This window comes from Phaseolus vulgaris, chromosome 11 (genome assembly GCF_051622355.1).
Source record: "Phaseolus vulgaris cultivar YP4 chromosome 11, ASM5162235v1, whole genome shotgun sequence".
NCBI lineage: Eukaryota > Viridiplantae > Streptophyta > Magnoliopsida > Fabales > Fabaceae > Phaseolus > Phaseolus vulgaris.
In genome coordinates this window covers 28830638-28850863 of record NC_143508.1, presented here as the reverse complement: position 1 = coordinate 28850863, position 20226 = coordinate 28830638, and the positions used below count along the sequence as shown (strand labels likewise).

Sequence of the window (20226 nt, the reverse complement as noted above, 5' to 3'; positions counted from 1 at the left end):
AATTTTTTTTTGAATTTCAGTTTGGAAAAACCCTAACTCCTAACACTCATCACTCTCGTCCCTCTCTCTGCCTCACATGAACCCTAACCCTAACGCTCTCACGAACCCGCGCTCTCTGCCTCCACACGAACCTAGCGCTCTTCGCCTCAACACGAACCCTAGCACTCTCTGCCTCTACACGGAACCGATTTGAAGGTAATTAACCTGTTGTGCATTCCTTATACTTATGATAGTTTGTCATTGTTAAATCTAGTTTTTCATATGCTGCTTTGTCCTTTACATTTTAGGTTTTATGCAATGAACCCTAACACTCTCTTCCTCCACACGAACCCGCGCTCTCTGCCTCCACACGAACCCGCGCATCATTCTTCTTGTTGAGATGTTGCAGGTAACATGAATGTCAGCTCCTCCTGTGGTTTCTATGGTCATATAATTTTTAGTCTGTCTGTGTCTGGTTGTGAAATTGGAGGAAGCGGAAGCGGACGACGGCGAGCCAAACAGGCATATCCGAGTGCCGTCCGATGCAGCCAAGTACTCCTCGCAGGCAGTTGCGAGTCCGTTGTTCCCTGGGGTTGAGAAGCTCTTGTCGTTGTTCAAGGATTCTTGCAAGGAGCTGCTTGAGCTTCGGAAAGAGGTTTTCCTTCCTCTACCGATTGGTAATTTTAAATTTTTTTGGGAATTTAATTTGTTTAAGCTCTTGATTTTATTGTTGTTGTGTTTTGGTTGGAAGATTGATGGGAGACTCTACAATCTTAAGAAAGATGTCTCAGTTCAAGACTCTAAGCATCGAAAGACACTTTCTGAGGTGAGTCTCGAATCTACTTGGTTTGTGTTATGCTAAAATTTGCAATTGTTCTTGCTGAGCATTTGGATCAATGGGTGTGAGGTTGTTGTAGGTTAATTGGTCTTCTAGAGTTTGAGCCTTAGGTATATTTTGGTTGCAGAGGAAGAACTTTATCGTTCACGGTAGTCATATTAAACATGGTCTCAAACCAAAATAAATTGCAATATAGTAATTATTTCTTTTAAAAATTACATTTGTTAGTTCTAAGCTCCTTCTTTTGTGCTTTATTATTTTGCTTTTCTTCATAATGAAGATCTTTTATACCTTGCTATCTAACTAGGTCAGAATAATAATGAGCTTTATTATTATGTTTTATGTTTTATTGGTAGATCAATTCCTCCTTTGTCTTTGAAATATAATCCCAGCGAGAAACAACTAGTCAAACAATTGAGTTGATAAAAGTATTTCAGTTTATTCGTGTGGTTTTTACCATTATTCATGTTAGGAAAGTTTACCAATGGTTGGTTATTTCTGCAGTATTTAATGGAGTTCAATAGCAGCCCATGTGATTTGATGGAGCTTTCACCTCTTTTTTCTGATGATAGCCGTGTTGTTGAGGCTGCTTCGGTTGCCCAGAAATTACGTAAGAATTGATATGCCTTTTAATTTATATAATGCTTTAACCTAATTATGTCAACACTATGCTAATATTGTTTATTTTCAAGGTCATTTGCTGAAGAAGATATTGGAAGACATGGAATACCTGTTCCATCAGCTATGGGAAATGCAACTGCTAGCAGAGGCTTAGAAGTTGCAGTTGCTAATTTGCAGGAATACTGCAATGGTAAATTTTTTTTTTTATGAAAAACAGGGACATGTTTATTCAATAACTTACATTGAAATAACTTTAATTTATTCAATACATTTGGACTAACTTCTTTTCTTTTTTTTAAGTCTCGATTTTGTTTCAAAGTAAATGAAGATTTGGCTAAAAGAGATGTTATTTGTTGTGAGCATTGGTGAAGCTTGTGTTTCCTGGAATCCTTTATTTTATATGCATATTCTTGTTGATTTTATGGCTATTAAGAGTCATACTTTTTGTTTTAGAAAATTCTTAATGTTTATATGTAACTTGATTGTGGAAATAAATCAATGGTAAATATATCAAGATAACTAGATATTTTAGAGACTAGTTTGCTAGTGATATCTTTTTAAGTTCAACCTCTTTTCCCTCTGTAGGTTTTCTTTCATTGGCTAGAATTTTTTTTATTTTTTTTTTTGGTTTTGTTTTTTGGTTTTTAGTTTCAATCCCTTGGATTATAAATTATTGATGTTTGTATAGCTAGGTAAAGCATGAAATAAACAACCGTTCAACTCTCATAATTGCTTAGATGCTCCTTTTCTCTTTACTTTGTTGATCTTATTATCTGCTCCATCCCCTATGCACTGGTTCCTTTTGCAGCTAATTGATGAAACAGTAGGAGAAGTAAAGGTTGAGCTGATATGAAGTTAGTTGCTGAGATTTGGAGCCATGATTTTGGGAAAATACAATGCATCAAAGGAAGGCAAAAGCAGAGATGGCCAAACATTCAGATGCCTTTATCACCTTACCAAGTTAGCATGAACTGATATTGCAATTTTTTTAAGGCAAAGATATTTTAAATTCCTTATTTAGTTAAATCCTTCATTTCTTCTTTGTATGGATATTTTTTGTGGGCACATGTGTATGATGTAATATACCTCATGCAAATGGAGTTGCTAGTATGGAATTGGAAAGTGAATGGACACAAGATATGCCTTAAGTCTTCTAGAGATGTATTGTCTATTAGCTATTTGAAATTATTGTGAATGGAGTTTACTCTTATTTTTCCATCTAATATCAGTTTTTATTCTTTATGGACTTCCAATGATTTTGTAAATTAGTCAATTAATGTTATTCGGAAGGGTGAAATGGTTTAGTATTTTTCTTAGCATCAATGTGAGAACTTAATGTTGTTAATGCTAAATTGTTCATCTTTTCTTTGTTCTAACCCCATGCATGTGCATCCCTTGAACCCAACTATCAACCTCCTGTGACATTTGTTGTAGTTCAAAAGCGTCATCACCCAAGACTCTTTGCTAGCAACCATCATGACAAGAGTTCTGTTGACAAGAGTGTGTTGACAAGAGTGGCAACATATTGCCTGGTATTTACTTTAGTTCACTATTTGGTGCCATATCCTTTAAAGAAACTTGTTTAACTATGGTGGTAAATAATTTTACTTATAAAATATTGCAGACACAATTGTTGATTTTAAAATCTGCCATCCAACAGAGTTTGACTTTTATCTTCATAGCCATGCTAGAATACAGGTGAGATCTTTTACTCTTTTTGCTCATAACTTGTAATTTTATGTTAAATTACATCCTCACTGATGTAAACCATGTGTTACACAGGGTACAAGCCGTCCTGCTCACTATCACGTGTTGTGGGTGAAAACAATTTTACTGCAAATGCTTTGCAAACTCTTACTAACAACCTTTTCTACACGTAAGTTCGTTTGCGTTGCTTTTCAAATTCCCATGTTCCCATTTTTAGACAGGATACTAAATTTGATGTTTTTGTTTTGTTAGATATGCTAGATGCACTCGATCTGTTTCCATTGGTGAGTTCCCCCTTCTTATGTCTTGTTTAATGGACTCTTAATGTTACTTTTACATATATTCATTACTGTAATATTCAAATTCATTTACTTAAAAATTATTTATTTCAGGTATCAGACATTAGAAGTGGTGCTCCATCACCTAATCAAATAATAGAATCAAGTGGTGGAAGCAAAACTGATTAAGAATATGTATTTTAATTTTAAACTTGATTAGGGATGTATGAACTTTTGAACAATTATGTGTGTAATTTTAAACTTGATTAGGGATGTATGAACTTTTTATGTGTTTTAATTTTCATTTACATATAAACTTTTGAACATTATTATGTGTGCTTTAATATTCAATGAAATAAATGGATGATTATAACTTTATACATTATTTTATTTTATTATGAAAAAGTGGTGGTTAATTTTTATAATTGTATGAAACAGATTATAAATGTGGTTAAATTTTATAATTGTATAAAATAGATTATAAAAAGATTAAAAAAAATGGTGGTTAAATTTTATAATTGTATAAAACAGATTATAAAAAAGATTATAAAAAGTGGTGGTTAAATGTTATTTATTCAGAATTAAAATTACGTCAGTTAAAAACGTCACTACTTACTTATGTTATGGCGCCAGAATCTTCTTCAATGAATGTAAATTGCGACAATTATAACTGACACTACTTACATATAAAAACCGCCACTATTTACACTATGTTTAAAGTGGCGGGTGTTGCAGCGGGTAGACTAAAACCGCCACATTAAACTTTGTGGCGGTTATAAACGCCAGTTTATACGAAAATAACCGCCACAATATACACATTTTTTTGTAGTGTTACTCTCTAATGCTAGAGGAAAAAGATGTACCAGTGTATCTCTTTAAAGAGTTTAGGACAAACTCCTTGGCCAGAAGGTAAGCAGTATCAAAGACAACTTGGAGGCTAGATAAAAATTTTCAAACCTCCTAGTCAACGAAAGCTAAATCTTCTAAGCGCCGAGTGACATTGAAGTTAGGTTCTTGGATCCAATACAATGGGAATCCATCTAGAAGGTCGGGATACCACTTGTTTGCATGAACCTTTAGAAAGTGGCCTTTGAAATTTTTATAAGAAGATTGGAAGAGGGTAAGAATTCCCCTTCCGAGAACACCATTCAAAGACACCCAAAGTTAACGGCCTAATTTCTTGGCCTAAAAGAAGTGAAGGAAGACGTCAACAGAGGGTGAGATGCCGAGTTGGGAGCAGAGGATGGAGAAAGCTCGGACAAATGCCCAACTATTGGGGTATAGTTGGGCAGGAGCCACGTTGAGCTTAGTTAATAGTCCTTTTTCAAAGATAGACAAGAGGGAGGCGTAGAAGGACCATTTTAACGATGGTGGCATAAAAATAACAAAAGGGTTTGTCAGGAGATGTGGATTCGTCGCAACATACGGGCTCATCTACTCTACAAGGTTCTAGGTTTATCCAATCATCTTCCCTACCGAAGTGGCAACAACTCTTCCTAAGATTTATAATTTTCTCATGGAAAGTGAAAGAAGAGGTTTCGGAAAGAAGGTTTTGGGGTGCCCAGGGGTACAAGGATTTGTAATCCATGGCGGGTTGCATCCAGACATAAACACAAACAGCATACGAAAGGCAACACAAACCAAGCAAAATACAGAAGCAAACAGGACAGACAGCATTTCAGAATTTGCACAGATACGAATATCATATACAATAATCATACAGATATACACGTCAATAGATGAGTTATGAAGTAACTTCAAACAGAACAGGTATTGCAGGTGATCGTCAACGAAGATTAGTTAAAAGGAAATACCTGGTAAAATCACGAAGAAGAGGTTTCGTTGATGGAGCGCGAGTGCAGAGAAGCAAGGAGTTCATGAGGAAGCAGGAAGAAGGCTTCAATAGTGTGAATGATGAAACAATGAGGCGCTAAAACGAGTTTTTAAGTGAATGGGGAATACAAAACGTTAAGGGTTTTCCACCGTTAATGGTAAGCCACGTGTACGCATAAGTTTAAATACGACAAAGTGTCATGTCAAAGACACTTCGTGCGTCGCGCCTCACCTACCCTCTGAGAAACCGTCACATCAGTTGCCAGGGTACTCAAAGACTCTTCGCTTAGCCAAGCTCAGCTCGAACCTGGGGGCCTTGTGTACTGGGTAGGAGTTCGGTCTTCGGCCTCGGACTGGTTACAACTCGGTTCTGGGGGGCAGAGGTCAGCTCAGCAGTAGGACGTGTGTCAAGGTCATGATGTTGGCCCAATTTACTTATTGGGCCCAAAACCCATAATAAAGTTGTTATGTGTTAAGAACCAGTTGCATGTGCTTATAGATAAATGCATATAGATATATGTGTGTTTGTTATTATTACGTATAAATTTGTTTTGTTGCATGTTTGTTATGTGCATTTATAACAAAATGTTAGCCAGCGGTTTAGCACCTGAAGATCATTGGTGTCTGTGGTAGGTGGTTTTTTCTCTTAGAGATAAAAGATTGATGTGTTTATTTTCAATTAAGATTTCTTTTCTCTTAAGTGAGAGTTGTTGCATATGCGGTTATAAAAGGGGCCTTGGATCCCCGGTGAAGGTACGCTGTTTTTGCACACTAAACTAAGAATTGTTACTTTTGTGAGTCCTTACTGACTTGAGCGTCGGAGTATAATCAACAAGTAGGGTGTCCTCTGTCACAACGAAGTCACACTTCAATGCAACAGGGAGACACGAGTCAATACCCAGCTCAAGCAGATCCAAAAGGAGGCGTCCAACCCAGTCAACTCGACAGGAGAGTACTACTAGTAAATGGTTACAAATGGATAAAAATGATGTTAAGAAACTTTGGTGAAAAAAAAAAGAATGATTTACTTTGGTGAAAAAAAAAGAATGAATTGATTGAAGATAAAACAAAATCATCTTGATTTGATTTTAATTGGTTTGCCACTTAGCCAAGTTTGAAAGGTTTGGTGAAAATATTAAGTAATCATGAATTGGTTTGGACTTAAGTATTATTCGTGCAAAAAATAATGAAATTTTGACTAAAAAGTTTTTTAACCGTACTAATAGAAAATAACCACAAATGAATAAAAAGATGATGTTAGGAAAATTTTGTGAAAAAACAAAAGTCATTATGAGTTGGTGTCACACTTAAACAATTTAAGTACAAAGAATAATAAAATTAACTCCAAAGAATTTTGAACCCTATGAAAAGCAACCATAAATAGATAAAAGATAAATTTAAAAATATTTGGTAAAAAAGCAAAATCATCTTGAAAGAAAAGGTTGATAATATGATATAAGATTTTATTAAATATTAATTGTTTCTTATTATGGTATATCTTCTTTAGTAAAAAAAAGGAGCATTCAGTCCATAAATATAGCGCAAACTATTAACAACTTTCATGGGACACAGTCACATGTCATCACACTAGCAATCAAGACACTAGTCTTATTTTCTCAACCAAAATGAAGATTTTTTGTTCACAAAACTGTGATTTCTAAGTTTCACGGTCCTAAATTTGGAAAATATCAAATACCAATATTTTCATTCAAAATTATTCCATATCATATGGGGAAACATAATTGTCCGAGGAAATTGTCGTCATCATTTTAACCGCCGCCAGAGCCGTATTTCTTTCCGAACAGAACAAGCTGCAACTTATCATAACCAGCAAGCACACCAGCACCTGCAACAGCACGCAATATGTTTGCACCAGCACCTTTGAAGAGTGATTTGGTACCTTCTTTTGCCACGATTGTTTGGAATGCATGCAAAGAGCTATTATACTTCACAGCTTCTCCAGAAGTCATCATCATCCTTCTACGCACAGTGTCAATAGGATAGGAAGCCAAACCAGCACCAATTGTTATTCCCCATCCCAAAAGGAAACTAGCAAAGAAACTATCCTGTTAACAATGAGAGTACCGTTGTAAGTAAACATAAAAATAAATCACGACAAAAAAGGAGCACAACTCAGAAGTACAAATTCCAAGATTTAGAACTAGGCAGTCACAATGTATAATACATACAGGAAATAGGTATTCAAATTGAAATGAGCCGAAGATTAGTATTATTAACTTAAGAAAATACAAATTAAAAATACCATGACATTCGAATTGTTTACATACCTGCATTCCACCAACCAAAACAACTGGTTTCAAAGAATCATACATTCCGAAGTAAAGACCACGGTACACTATAATTCCAACGCATGAAATGTTGAAACCACGGTAAAGGCCAGCAATGCCATCAGACTTGATGGTTTTCCTGTACACATCAATCATGCCATTAAACTGCCTCTCACCACCCTTCTTTGCAGCCTTTGCATCGTTAGCCAAACGGGTACGGGCATAATCCAAAGAATAGACAAATAAGAGAGAAGAAGCCCCAGCAGCCCCACCAGATGCCAAATTTCCAGCAAACCACTTCCAGTAGCCATCTTTGTCCTTTTTGAAGTTAAAAAGCCTCTTGAAGTAGTCCTTAAAAGCAAAGTTTAGAGCCTGGAAGAAAAAGGAGAATATTAGATATTTCAGATATGATATAGAGAAAAGGATAAAACATATACTTTGTCAACAGATGTAAACATCAAGAAAGACATGACTAGATATCTAGATCGCCCTTGAAAAATATAAGCTAATCTAGAAATACGATAGTGCAACAGGACATGACTACTGGAAAAAAGTGATGACAAATGAACAGCCATAAGATTGCAAATAGACGTCTGTTCTGACTGTGACACAGCACACATCTAGAGGGGACTCTCGTGATACAGAAACAGGAGCAAGACTGAATGTTTTGCGTGAGTGTGTATGTGTGTGAAATTCAAACAAATACAGGCAATGTAAAAGACCAATCAAGCATTGCCAACAAGGGACTGTCAAGACAATAAAATCAGATGTCACATGTTTTAGTACAGGTATAACCTATAGTTCTAAAACTGTCTATACTTGGGAGGAAAAAGTACTACTACCACATGCATAGGCAAAAATATAATGAAGGCAGACATCTCTAGAACTACTTAATCTTTGTAAGTTTGATCTTCACCTGAGTAGGGAAGTATCTGATAACATTAGCAGTATTGCCTCTCCAAAGAGCAATCACACCCTCATCCTTCATGGTTCGAGCAAAACAATCACCAATTCCCTTGTATGGTTCAGATAACCGACCACTTTTGATCATTTCATCCTGATTTTGAATAAGCAATTTGACTCTCTCAATTGGAGCAGCAGCTGTCTTTGATACAGCAGCAGATACTCCGCCCATCAGAAAATCCACCATGAAAGCACCTGGTCCTTTCTCTGCTGGAGCATGCGCAGTAATTGGAGATACAGATGACAAGGCAGCCAACCCAGAAGAGTGCAGTCCTCCATTGAAGCAAGAACCAGTTGCAGAATAATTCCTGGAGTGAAAGTTGGGGCTAAGCCTGGAGACCAGGTAAGACTGTCCAGCTAGCTTCTGAACAACTGATGGATGCTCCAGTCCATCAGCCATGATTGCAGTCTAGATGGCAACCTGCGAACATTCACCCATACCAATAAGCCATAGATTCAACAATACCAGAGTTAAAACAAATTCTTACTAAAATGCCACTTTGAAAGAAAACCAAATGTATTTGTATTTGAAGTACTGTACACCTAAGATCTAATACAAACTTAGCAAATCCGACTACAATTACACACACCATGTGGGTGCGGGCTTATAATTCAGTAAAGTTTTTATTTCAAGAAACCCAGCCCATTAAACCCAGAGTTAAGAGCTACCAGCCCACATTAGGTTTTAAGATTTCTTGTTTCCCCATTGTAATGTTTCACATCCACATTTATCGCTCCACTACCCTTTTGTGCATACAACTCCCAGAGATTCTACAACGTCGAAATATTTTTGTTCCTTTCCTTGGTTAATTTTCTTCCTCCCTTTTGGTTTTTGCGTTAAAATATGCATATGAATTATATTCTAATGATTTTTTTAGCAGTTTTCCGAGAGCATGTAGGCCTTTATAGCCTGCAGGTTTTGTGGAAACTTTTTATGTGGCATGGGTTAAAAGGGCGTGTACCCTGCTCTATTTTTAAGTAGTTGGATCAAGAGGGGGTGTGAAATTGATCCAAATATTTATGCTATGCGTTTTGTAAAAAGCATTTCCAATGAAGGTTGCTTATAAATAAGAATATCATTATATATACACCTATATATAAAGAAAATTATTTACATATGTAGGATCTAAACTAAAATAATAGTTTTAGTTTTAAGCAATTTTTATTGAGGATACTCTAAATAACTATATCTTTGTTAGCTCTATCGATAACAATTATGCACTGGTTTCCAAATGTACACAAATTTTTCAAAAGTACTTTTAACCATAAATATTTCACTCTTATTTTTCAATATCTCTTAGATCGAATAAACAAAAAAAAATAAAAAATAAAAACATTTAAAAAATTCTTAATATAACTTTTTAATTACAATTATTTAATAAAGAATTAGATTATTTTTCAAAAATTACAAAAATATGAACACACGTGTGAGCCTGTATTTTCGCTGGTACAATAGAGAGGGCATATGTGCTCAAATGTAAACTTCAAAGTAAGGAATACAGTTTTCGATCTCCAACAGGCTAAAGGAGAAGATCGCATAGCAAATCGAGTATTATTAAATATCACAGAGGAACTAACTACACAGAAAAAATTAACAGAAAACATGCGGAAAAAAAAAAAGTACAATCGATGAGAATAATGGAGAAAATAGCAGACAACAGAAGAAGAAGAAGAATGGCAATACCTGAAGAGAGGGTACGTGAGAGAAGGGGAGAGAAAAAGAGTGAGACTATAAGAGTATAAATGGGAGCACGGAACCAGATGCATTAGGGTTTTACATAATGACGCATTTGCCCTTAACTATTTTCTTTTTGTCTTCGACCATTTTCTTTTGGCGGAAAAAACTGAGGAGCGTCTGCGCCCGAGAGATACTCTCTCAAATTTTGTCCACTGCGCTTCCTAATACTTCTAAATAATAATAATATAATAATGACAATAATTAAAATAAAAATAAACAAATAAAACCATTCCAAATATTTTACAGAAGAATTATTTTCCAAAATAAACTGATTTAAAAAAATAATTACCCAAACAAACTCATTTTCGTTTTAATTTTTAAACTACCCTTTTTTTACTCTATAGGTTGACAAATTGACTAGTCAGAAAGAATTCAATTCTTGATTTTTTATTTTTTATTTGAAAATAAATAAAACAAAATGTTCTTACGAATTTGGAACTTTCTCAATTGCATCTTTCAAATCTCTACACGATACCTACTATTATACTCGAACACTCAATTTAGTTTATAGTTTAGGTATGAGAAAAGATATAAGTATAAAATTATAGTTTTATTATGAAAATTTGACTCTTCAATAATTAAATGAATTTAGTTAGGTAAATAATATTGGAAAGAGTTTATTTGAGTAATTTCATTTAAAAGATTTAACATGTAAAAGAATTGTGTATTTTATATAATTATAACTTGTAATAAATATTTGATTTTATTAATTATGTTTTAAATTTATAATAAATCATTTTAATTGTGGCGTAAGACTATTTTTAATTATTGATTATTTTTAAAATGTTATTAAAACTTACTTTAGAGATAGAAATTAAGAAAATATTGAAAAGACTAAGAGAGGATAAATACTTAACTGAAAAATAGCAAGTGAAAGAAGGAAATGTTAGGTTCAATAGTTTCAAAGGTCAATTCACCTCCCCCTCCCCTCTTGAACTTTGACACTATTGAACCCAACAATTGGTATCAAGAGTTAGGACTTGTATTTTAATCAAGTTGGTTTGCAATAATGTCTAAGTTTAAAGTGCTTTTTGCTGAGGGATCTTCTGTTAGTAGACCACCTATGTTCAATGGAATGAATTATGCCTTTTGGAAAATTAGAATGAAAATTTTCATGGAATCTATTAACTCGTTTATTTGGGAAGCTGTGGTCCATGGACCCTATGTGCCAATGCAGGTTGTCAAGGATGAAGAAGTGGTAAAGCCAAGATCTGAATGGAATGAGACTGAATGGAATGAGACCGAAAGGAAGAAGGCTCAATATGATTTTGTGGCCAAGAACATCATAACCTCCTCATTAACAATGGATGAGTTCTTCAGGATATCCCAATGTAGTTCAGGTAAGGAGATGTGGGAGGTCTTGGAAGTCACTCACGAGGGTACTGAAGATGTGAAGAGGTCAAGAAAACATTCTCTCATCCAAGAATATGAATTGTTTAGAATGCAATCCGAGGAGAGCATTGTTGATGTGCAGAAAAGGTTCACTCATATTATGAATCACCTTACTGGTTTGGGAAAGGAATTTGACAGAGAGGAACTCAACATAAAAGTGCTGAAGTGCCTCGACAGAAGCTGGCAACCCAAGGTGACTGCCATATCAGAAAGCCGTGATATGTCAAAGCTGTCAACTGCTACACTCTTTGGGAAATTAATGGAGCATGAACTGGAGCTCAAGAGACTCAAAGAGCAGGAAACAGTGGAAAGAAAACCCAAAGGACTTGCACTGAAAGCAAGTGAACAGAATGAGATTAGTGAGGAAAAAGAAGATGTTGAACATGATGATACAATTAGCCTACTTACAAAGAGATTCAGTAGATTCCTGAAGAAGAAAAGCAGAGATAGGAACCAACAAAAAAGAAGGTATCCTAAACCTAATGACTCAAATTCCTCTAACTATACTTGTTTTGCCTGTGGCAAAACAGGGCACATCAAAATGGATTGTCCAAACAATCAATAAAAGGACAAATCTGCCAGCAAGAAGGTTGAAAGGAGCAAAGGGAGAAGAGCTTACATTTCATGGGAAGAGAATGAAGTATCTTCAACCAGCAGCTCTTCAACTGAGAGTGAGGAAAACAATTTGTGCTTCATGATGAAAGATGAAGGGTCAATCTCTGATTCAGTAAGTATTCTCTATGGAATCTGATAACTATGATCAATTGCTTGCTGCTTTCAAGGAAACACATGATGAAGCAAATAGGCTAGCTGTAATATGCAGTAAGTTGCAAAAGGTAAATAATGTGCTTGCACCTAAAGTAAAAACACTTGAGGAAGAACTGCATAAGGCCAAAACAGATTTGGTAAGCCTTGAACTAACATGCTTGCATGCCTCTATTAAAACCTGTGAAAACTGCAAAAAATTGGAAAAACAAGTGGAGTATTTGCTAAAAATCCTTTCCAATTTCACCAAGGGAAGAGAGAACATTGAGTCTCTCCTTGGCTCACAGAATGCTGTTTTCAACAAGAATGGTATTGGTTATAACCCTGGAAATGTAACCAATGTCAAAAAGCTTTCAAGTTTTTTTGTTCCAGCAAAATCTGGTTTTTTAGCTTTTAACAGTGGCAAAAAGGCATCTCATGTAACCTGTTTTTACTGCATGAAATCTGGTCATACCTCTAGGTCATGCATTGCTAGAAAGCATCTTGTTCCTAAGAACTTAGCAAAATGGCTACCAAAGGGAAGGTTTTAATTTGTGCTGGACCGTATACTGAAAAGGGTACCATTTGTATCATCTTTGTTCTGTTTTGCAGATAGGCAGCAAGAAAAATCAATGGTACTTGGACAGTGGCTGTTTCAAACATATGACTGGAGATCTTACAAAATTCACTAGCTTGAAGCTCAAAGCAGAGGGACATGTAACCTATGGTGATAATAACCGAGGAAGAATTTTGGGCAGAGGCACTTTTGGAACAGGGAATTCAACCACTATTGAGAATGTGTTTTATGTAGAAGGACTCAAGCATAGCCTTCTCAGTATCAGTCAATTTTGTGACAAAGGATACAAGGTGAACTTCAAGTCAAAGGGCTGCACAATCTCAAGTGACTCCTCTAGTAAGGTGTTGTTTACTGGTAAGAGAGTGAATACCATATACATCTTGGATATCATGGAAACTATCTCTTCAAATGAGTGTTTACTGTCTAGAAGTGATGAGTCTTGGCTGTGGCACAGGAGGTTAGCTCACATACACACTAATCACTTAAATAAACTGAAATCTAAAGATCTTGTTTCTGGTTTACCTAACATTAAATTTTAGGATAACAGGCTCTGTGATGCTTGTGCGAAAGGTAAACAAATCAGATCCTCTTTCAATTCAAAAGATATTGTCTCTACTAAAAATCCTTTGGATGTATTGCATATGGACTTATTTGGACCCTCTAGAGTTGCTAGCTTGGATGGAAATTTGTATAATTTAGTTGTCGTGGATGACTACTCTAGATTTACATGGACTTTGTTTCTTGCACATAAAAATGATGCTTACAATGCCTTTAAGAAATTAGCAAAGGTTTTACATAATGAAAATGGTTGCTGCATAAAATCAATTCGAAGTGATCATGGGGGAGAGTTTCAGAATGCTAGATTTGAGAGGTTCTGTGAGAAGCATGGGATATCACATACCTTTTCAGCCCCTAGGACTCCCCAACAAAACGGTGTAGTTGAAAGGAAAAACAGATCATTAGAGGAACTATCTAGAACTATGTTAAATGAATCTAAGCTTCCTAAATATGTTTTGGCAGATGCAGTCTATACTGCAGCTTATGTGTTAAACAGAACCTTAATTAGACCCATTCTTAAGAAAACTCCATATGAATTGTATAAGGGCAGAAAACCTAGTGTGAGTCACCTTAGAGTCTTGGGTGTAAATGCTTTGTATTGAATAATGGCAAAGAGAATTTAGGTAAGTTTGATGCTAAATCTGATGAAGGTGTGCACATTGGTTATGCTTTGAATGGTCATGCATATAGAGTCTTCAATAAAAGATTGCTCACAGTAGAAGAATCAATGCATGTTGTATTTAATGAAGCAGATCATAGCATATCTAAAACTGTTGTTGATGACTTTGACTGTAATGAATTTAAATCTGTTTTAAATCAAAATGAATCGATTCATATTGATACTGCTGATACACATGTTATGCAAGAACCTACTGTGTCTACAGGTTTACCAAAAGAGTGGAAAACCCCGAGAGATCTAACCCTTGATAATGTCATTGGGAACATTGAGAAAGAAGTGTCAACTAGAAAATCCTTGAATAACTTCTGTGAAACAATGGCCTTTGTATCTCAAGTGGAACCCAAAAATCTGAATGAAGCTCTCAAGGACAGCAACTGGATTCTGGTCATGCAAGAGGAACTGAATCAATTTGCTCTAAATGAGGTCTGGACTCTTGTTCTTAGAATACCTGAGATGAATATAATTGGAACAAAATGGGTATTCAAAAACAAGATGGATGAGCATGGGGTGATTACCAGAAATTAGGCTAGGCTAGTGGCTAAAGGGTATAATCAAGAAGAAGGAATAGACTATGATGAGACATATGCACCAATGGCTCGGTTAGAAGTTGTTAGATTGCTACTTGCCTTCTCCTGCATCAAAGGGTTCAAACTATTTCAAATGGATGTGAAGAGTGCCTTCTTGAATGGTTATATAAATGAAGAGGTATTTGTTTCACAGCCACCAGGTTTTGAAGACCATCAACATCCAGGACACGTGTTCAAACTTAAAAAGGCTCTCTATTGGCTCAAGCAAGCTCCTAAGCAATGGTATGAGAGGCTAAGTGATTTCCTCACCTCACAAGGCTATAACAGAGGCACATCAGATAAAACCTTGTTCATTAAGAAGAAAGGAGATGACACAATTCTAGTACAAGTATATGTGGATGACATCATTTTTGGATCAAACAATGAAGAATTGTGTGAAACTTTTGTGGAAATCATGAAGAGTGAGTTTGAAATGTCAATGATGGGTGAGTTGAACTATTTTCTAGGCTTGCAGGTCAAACAACTCAAGGAAGGCATTTTCTTAAATCAAGCTAAGTATTGCAAAGATCTGCTAAGGAAATTTGAAATGGACAAGTGCAAACCAATCAGCACACCCTTCTCAACTAGCTGTCACTTGGATCATGATGAAGCTGGAATTTCTGTTGATGAAACCAAATATAGAGGACTCATAGGATCTCTATTGTATCTCACTGCCAGCAGGCCTGACATAATGTTTGCAGTATGCATGTGTACTCAGTTTCAATCTGCTCCTAAAGAATCACACTTCAATGTTGCCAAAAGGATTCTGAAATATTTGCAAGGAACTAAAGAAGTTGGCTTGTGGTATCCAGGTAACATTTCATTGAGTTTAACTGGATATTCTGATTCAGACTTTGCAGGTTGCAAAATTGTTAGGAAGAGCACCAGTGGTACCTGTCACTTGCTTGGATCAAGTTTGATCTCATGGCAATGCAAAAAACAGGCATGTGTTGCTCTCTCCACTACTGAAGCAGAGTACATTGCAGCAAGGAGTTGTTGTGCTCAAACCATATGGCTAAGACAACAATTGAATGACTTTGGTATCTTACTTAACCATATACCTCTGTTGTGTGATAACACAAGTGCAATCAACTTAACCAAAAATCCTGTTATGCATTCTAGAACCAAACACATTGAAATTAGGCATCATTTCCTAAGGGAACACATTTCAAATGGAACATGTGAGATTAAGTTTATTGGTACAGATTTACAGCTTGCAGATTTGTTCACAAAACTATTGGCTAAAGATAGGTTTAATTTTCTGCTTAATGAATTGGGAATTATCAATGTCAATTGTACCTCGCAGTGAAAAATTCAATCAGTTTATTTGTAATTAAATGTGTTTATTTTTGGTACTCATATGCTTTGATGACTAGGAAAGAGAAAGTGATCTTTGACTGATTGACTGACTTAGTGGGCATTAACCACTGTACCTTTGACGGTTCTGGTCATGGTTATGTAACCGATTTGATGCATTGGCTACTCAATGAAGGTATGGTATGTGTGCATCGTGACCCTAAATATTTGCTGCATATTTTCAAAGATTCTCTGCACAATTTCAGAGCATAAAATCTTCATGCATATCCATTCATAACTGCTCCATCAACTCATTCATTTTACAATATAAATCTGTGTAAAAATCTGCTACCCACATTGGTTGTCCATTTTCGGTTCTCACCATTTGAAACACAAGAAAATTCTGGTTCAACCATGGCTTCTTCTTCAAGACAGAAAAAGAAAAATCAGGACAAGCAAAGCACCTTTCAAGGTGTGCTGGAAGGCTGGTTCGCTGGAGATGAAGAGGGTATCAATGCCTACATTCACGAAATGAGCAGAAAACAGATTAACATACCCAAGGTGCTGGATTTCAACTGGCTGAAATCAGAGAAATTGGCTGAAACAAGGTCTGCATTGAAGCACCAGAAATTGAAAAAGTTGCTGGAATTAACTGGTAATGTGTATCCTGATTTAGTTAAGGTGTTTTACACTAATCTAACCTTGGATGGAAAGAACATTGTTTCCTATGTGAAAGGAATCAAAATGAAGGTCACAAGTGATGTCTGGAATTCAGTGGCTGGAATCAAGTATTCTAGTCTAAAGGTTGGAAAAGGGAACACAAGTGGGATTCAGGAGTTCAACAAACTTCAATATTACAAAAGCTGTATGAGGACCTCTGCCCAGAGCATAAGAAAATTCCATGCAGGTCATTTGAACCTAACACCACGTCTTGTTGCCTACATTATAGCATGGCAGCTCATCCCAAGAGGTACAAATCATGTTGTTTTACATGAAGAGGATTTAATCCTTTTATACTGCATCATGAATCTGATCAAGGTTAACTGGGTTTATATCATCAATGAGCATATGCTGAAATCCAAAAGATTAACTGATTATCGCTTTCCTTATGCTATACTTGTTTCAAAATTGATTGACCACTTTGGCATTGACACTTCCAATGAGCGAAATGAAACCATCAAAGCTGTAAGTGAGATTGACAACTCAACTCTCACAAAAATGAAATTTCATAAAGTGGAGGACAACTGGGTAATTCTCAAAGGTAAGGATCCTCAAAAAGAATGTGGAGCCTCAAGCCTCAACAATGAAGATGGAGATGAGGTTGTTCCCATGGAAGATGACACGGTTCAAGCTGCAGAACACTCATGTTATGTTATCCATCACTCCTACGAGCAAGAGCCATCTGCTGGTCATGCTGGAAGTCATAGGACAAGCTCTCCATCTGTAGAAATCAGAGTAGACTCACCTGCTTCCCAATCAGTGCATAAAGAAGTTGTTGCAACTCATCAAAATGTTATCGTTGCCTATCAAACTCCAGAGTACAGAGGTGAACCATTATCCATGTTTGAAAGGCAAGTTCTGTATCGCCTTGATGCCATGACAGCAGAATAGAGAGCATATTTTGAGACCACTCAAGCAAGGTTTCAGCACCTTGATGATCAAATTGAAGGAGTTCAGTTGCAGCTTGCAGAGTTATATTACAAAGATTAGAAGTATCTTGTTTTCCATGCTTTTCTTTCATCAAATTATATTTCTGTAATGTTGAACAATTTGTATTTGTTTTCTGGACTGTTATGGTTGTGTTTCTGTTTTATCTTTCTCTATGCTTAAATGTTGTTTGATGAATCCAAAGGGGGAGAAAAATAGCTCACCATGCTAAGTGAAGCTAGCTGAAACAGGAAGTTACATTTTGCACCTTAAAACTGATTTACATGTTATGCAATGTTTCAATTTTCTGGTTTAGTATTTGGTGCAGTACAGGTTCTTAAAGCAACAGAGCTATGGGGATTTGTCTCCATCAAAAAGGGGGAGATTGTTGAAGATGGTTGTTGCCCCTTCAAGACATGTGTTTGATGAAGCCATTTGTGTACTTTTCATGTATAGTTGTATTTGCTTTAAGAATGTCTTAGGTATAGGTTAGAGGTTGTTTAAGAGTAGGCTTTCTATTGGGTAACTCACCTCTCAACCCCTGACCATGTGATAAGAGCAAGCACAAATTTTCTGAAACTGTTTTTCACATGTTTTGCAAAAAACACATTTACTGCATAAAAATAAATCTGTTCTTTTCTAAATAAACAGATTCTTTTTTAAACTGATGCATTGACTAAGGCTTTTGAAAATCAGGTTTTGTGCATCAAGTATTTTGACTAAGTCTTCTCTCTTTCAAAACGACTGTGTTTCGATAATTAAGTCTTTTCTGTTATCGTTTTGAAAAATAAATTTGTTCATCTGTAAATGAATAGATTCTTTTTAGTCTGGTGCCATGTTTATCTTAAATGGTTTTTTCGTTTTGTTCCTGCACCAGAATGGTTGACTGAGTCTCCTTCACATAACAGATTCTCTAACTGCTTTTGAAAATAAATCTGTTCCTTTTATTTTCAATCTGTCTTTTTTATAACAGCTTTAACTGTTTTTTGAAAATTTGTTAATAGTTGTTTTTCTATAAAAAGAAAACTTGTTCCTACGTTTAGATAAGAATCATACATTTGAGAAAAAGTTTTACATCAGAGAATTAAGGATTTACAGAGAATTAGCATGTGTTCTTGAAAGATTTCAAAAATCAAAAGTGTGCTTGTTATTGTTTGGTTCTAAGGCTTGGTGAGAGGTGTTGCTACTGTTTGAGTAATCTGTTCTACTGGTCTAAGGTAGATTTCTACATCCTCTATCAGGTGTATTCGTTTCATATTTCTTTTTTTTAGAAGTGTGGTTGTAAACTCTTCTTGATAGGGTTTCTTGAAGAGTGTGTGCTGAAATAATGTTTTTCAGTGCCAAGTTTCTTGTAGGTTCAAGAACAGTGGCTGTGTGGCTGTGTAAGTGTGTTTGGTACATTTTGTTTGGTGGATTTCACCTTGGATTAAGAGAGACTGGATGTAGCTCATTTGAGTGAACCAGTATAATTGTTGTGTGTTCATTTCTCTTCATCCCTGCATCCAAATTCTTTCTTATCTACTAATCTACTCAAATTTTTATACTTTAGAACATATGTAAGTATTTTGGTGAACCTTTTTAAGATACAGTATTTTAATTTTTTTTTTCTTTTAAACAAATTTACATGCCAAAGGTTTCTTAAATCTAAGTCTTTATTTTCTACATGATACAGTTTTTTATAAATAAATAGTAATAATTTTTTGTTTTTAATTTAAAAAATTTAATCAGTACGAGATTTGAAACAAAATTTGGTGTAAGTAGAAAATGATAAAATACAAGTAGTCTAATTTTTTGTTATTAAAACAAATTTATATGTGATTTACTTAAAAGTGAGGAATTGGTGTATACTTTTTTTACTATTGACTAAAAATAATCGTAAATACGATTTTAAAGTAATTAGTCGAGTTAAATACATATTATTATTGATATTAATGAAATGAATAATCATAGTGATAGATATACCGAATTGGGCTTATCAGAAAATATACCTCAGTTAGAAAAACAGTTACTCCTGCTACCATTTGCAATGGGTATTTCTTTCCATACTTTCCTTGTAGATATAAAAAAATATTAATTTATCCTTTTTAATTCTACAATCTAAAATTTAAAAGTATCTTCCACAATCCAATTTTTTTTTCTAAATTGAACAATTTGAAAGATACTTATAACTTCAAAATTGTACAATAAAAAGAAACAAAATGGAACTTTCATATTGGTAAGTAAGGAGATACAAAAACAAATACCCATTTTTAATAGATATAATAAAATAAATAGGATTTAAATAGATTATTAATAAAGTTAGAAATAAGGTTGCATAAAAATAATAAAAAGATAAAGATAAAAATAGGAAAAAATGAGTAGAGATAGATGAAAATTGATACTATTTTTTAAAAAATTATCTCTGTCAATCTACCACTATTATTTATTTCTTCATCAATTTTTATCCCTCATCTTCTAATCCAAACTCACTCCTACAAAACGTTTAGTATTTTTTATAGAACCAAAGTTATCTTGCTTATATT

General features: G+C 35.1%; 2 protein-coding genes and 1 long non-coding RNA gene across 3 annotated transcripts; 2 read left to right on the top strand and 1 right to left on the bottom strand.

Annotated features, from left to right (window-relative positions):
* Positions 1-379: 379 nt before the first annotated feature.
* On the top strand, positions 380-2518 carry LOC150023150 (exocyst complex component SEC10a-like). The gene is made up of 6 exons (XM_090297741.1): positions 380-388; positions 470-634; positions 731-805; positions 1322-1427; positions 1510-1628; positions 2247-2518. Exons 1-5 carry the CDS (start codon positions 380-382, stop codon positions 1590-1592), a joined length of 438 nt encoding a protein of 145 aa, XP_090153867.1. The 3' UTR covers positions 1593-1628; positions 2247-2518.
* Positions 2519-2791: 273 nt separating this feature from the next.
* On the top strand, positions 2792-3301 carry LOC137824641 (uncharacterized). The gene is made up of 3 exons (XR_011083274.2): positions 2792-2970; positions 3063-3136; positions 3221-3301. It is a non-coding gene; the product is annotated as an uncharacterized LOC137824641 (long non-coding RNA).
* A 3543-nt stretch (positions 3302-6844) lies between these two features.
* Positions 6845-10408, bottom strand: LOC137829062 (ADP/ATP translocase 3, mitochondrial). Its single transcript, XM_068635860.2, has 4 exons — positions 10192-10408; positions 8461-8928; positions 7545-7916; positions 6845-7322 (listed from the first exon to the last, which is right to left on the bottom strand). Exons 2-4 carry the CDS (start codon positions 8905-8907, stop codon positions 7026-7028), a joined length of 1116 nt encoding a protein of 371 aa, XP_068491961.1. The 5' UTR covers positions 8908-8928; positions 10192-10408; the 3' UTR covers positions 6845-7025.
* Between the last annotated feature and the right edge of the window lie 9818 nt (positions 10409-20226).

Coding starts and splice junctions, on each gene's coding strand:
- LOC150023150 (XM_090297741.1), top strand. Junction 635..730: donor TGCTTGAGCTTCGGAAAGAG/GTTTTCCTTCCT, acceptor TTTGGTTGGAAG/ATTGATGGGAGACTCTACAA. Junction 1,428..1,509: donor TTCGGTTGCCCAGAAATTAC/GTAAGAATTGAT, acceptor TTTATTTTCAAG/GTCATTTGCTGAAGAAGATA.
- LOC137829062 (XM_068635860.2), bottom strand. CDS start 8,907: ATGGCTGATGGACTGGAGCATCCATCAGTTGTTCAGAAGCTAGCTGGA. Junction 7,917..8,460: donor TCAGATACTTCCCTACTCAG/GTGAAGATCAAA, acceptor TTTTTCTTCCAG/GCTCTAAACTTTGCTTTTAA. Junction 7,323..7,544: donor TTTTGGTTGGTGGAATGCAG/GTATGTAAACAA, acceptor CATTGTTAACAG/GATAGTTTCTTTGCTAGTTT.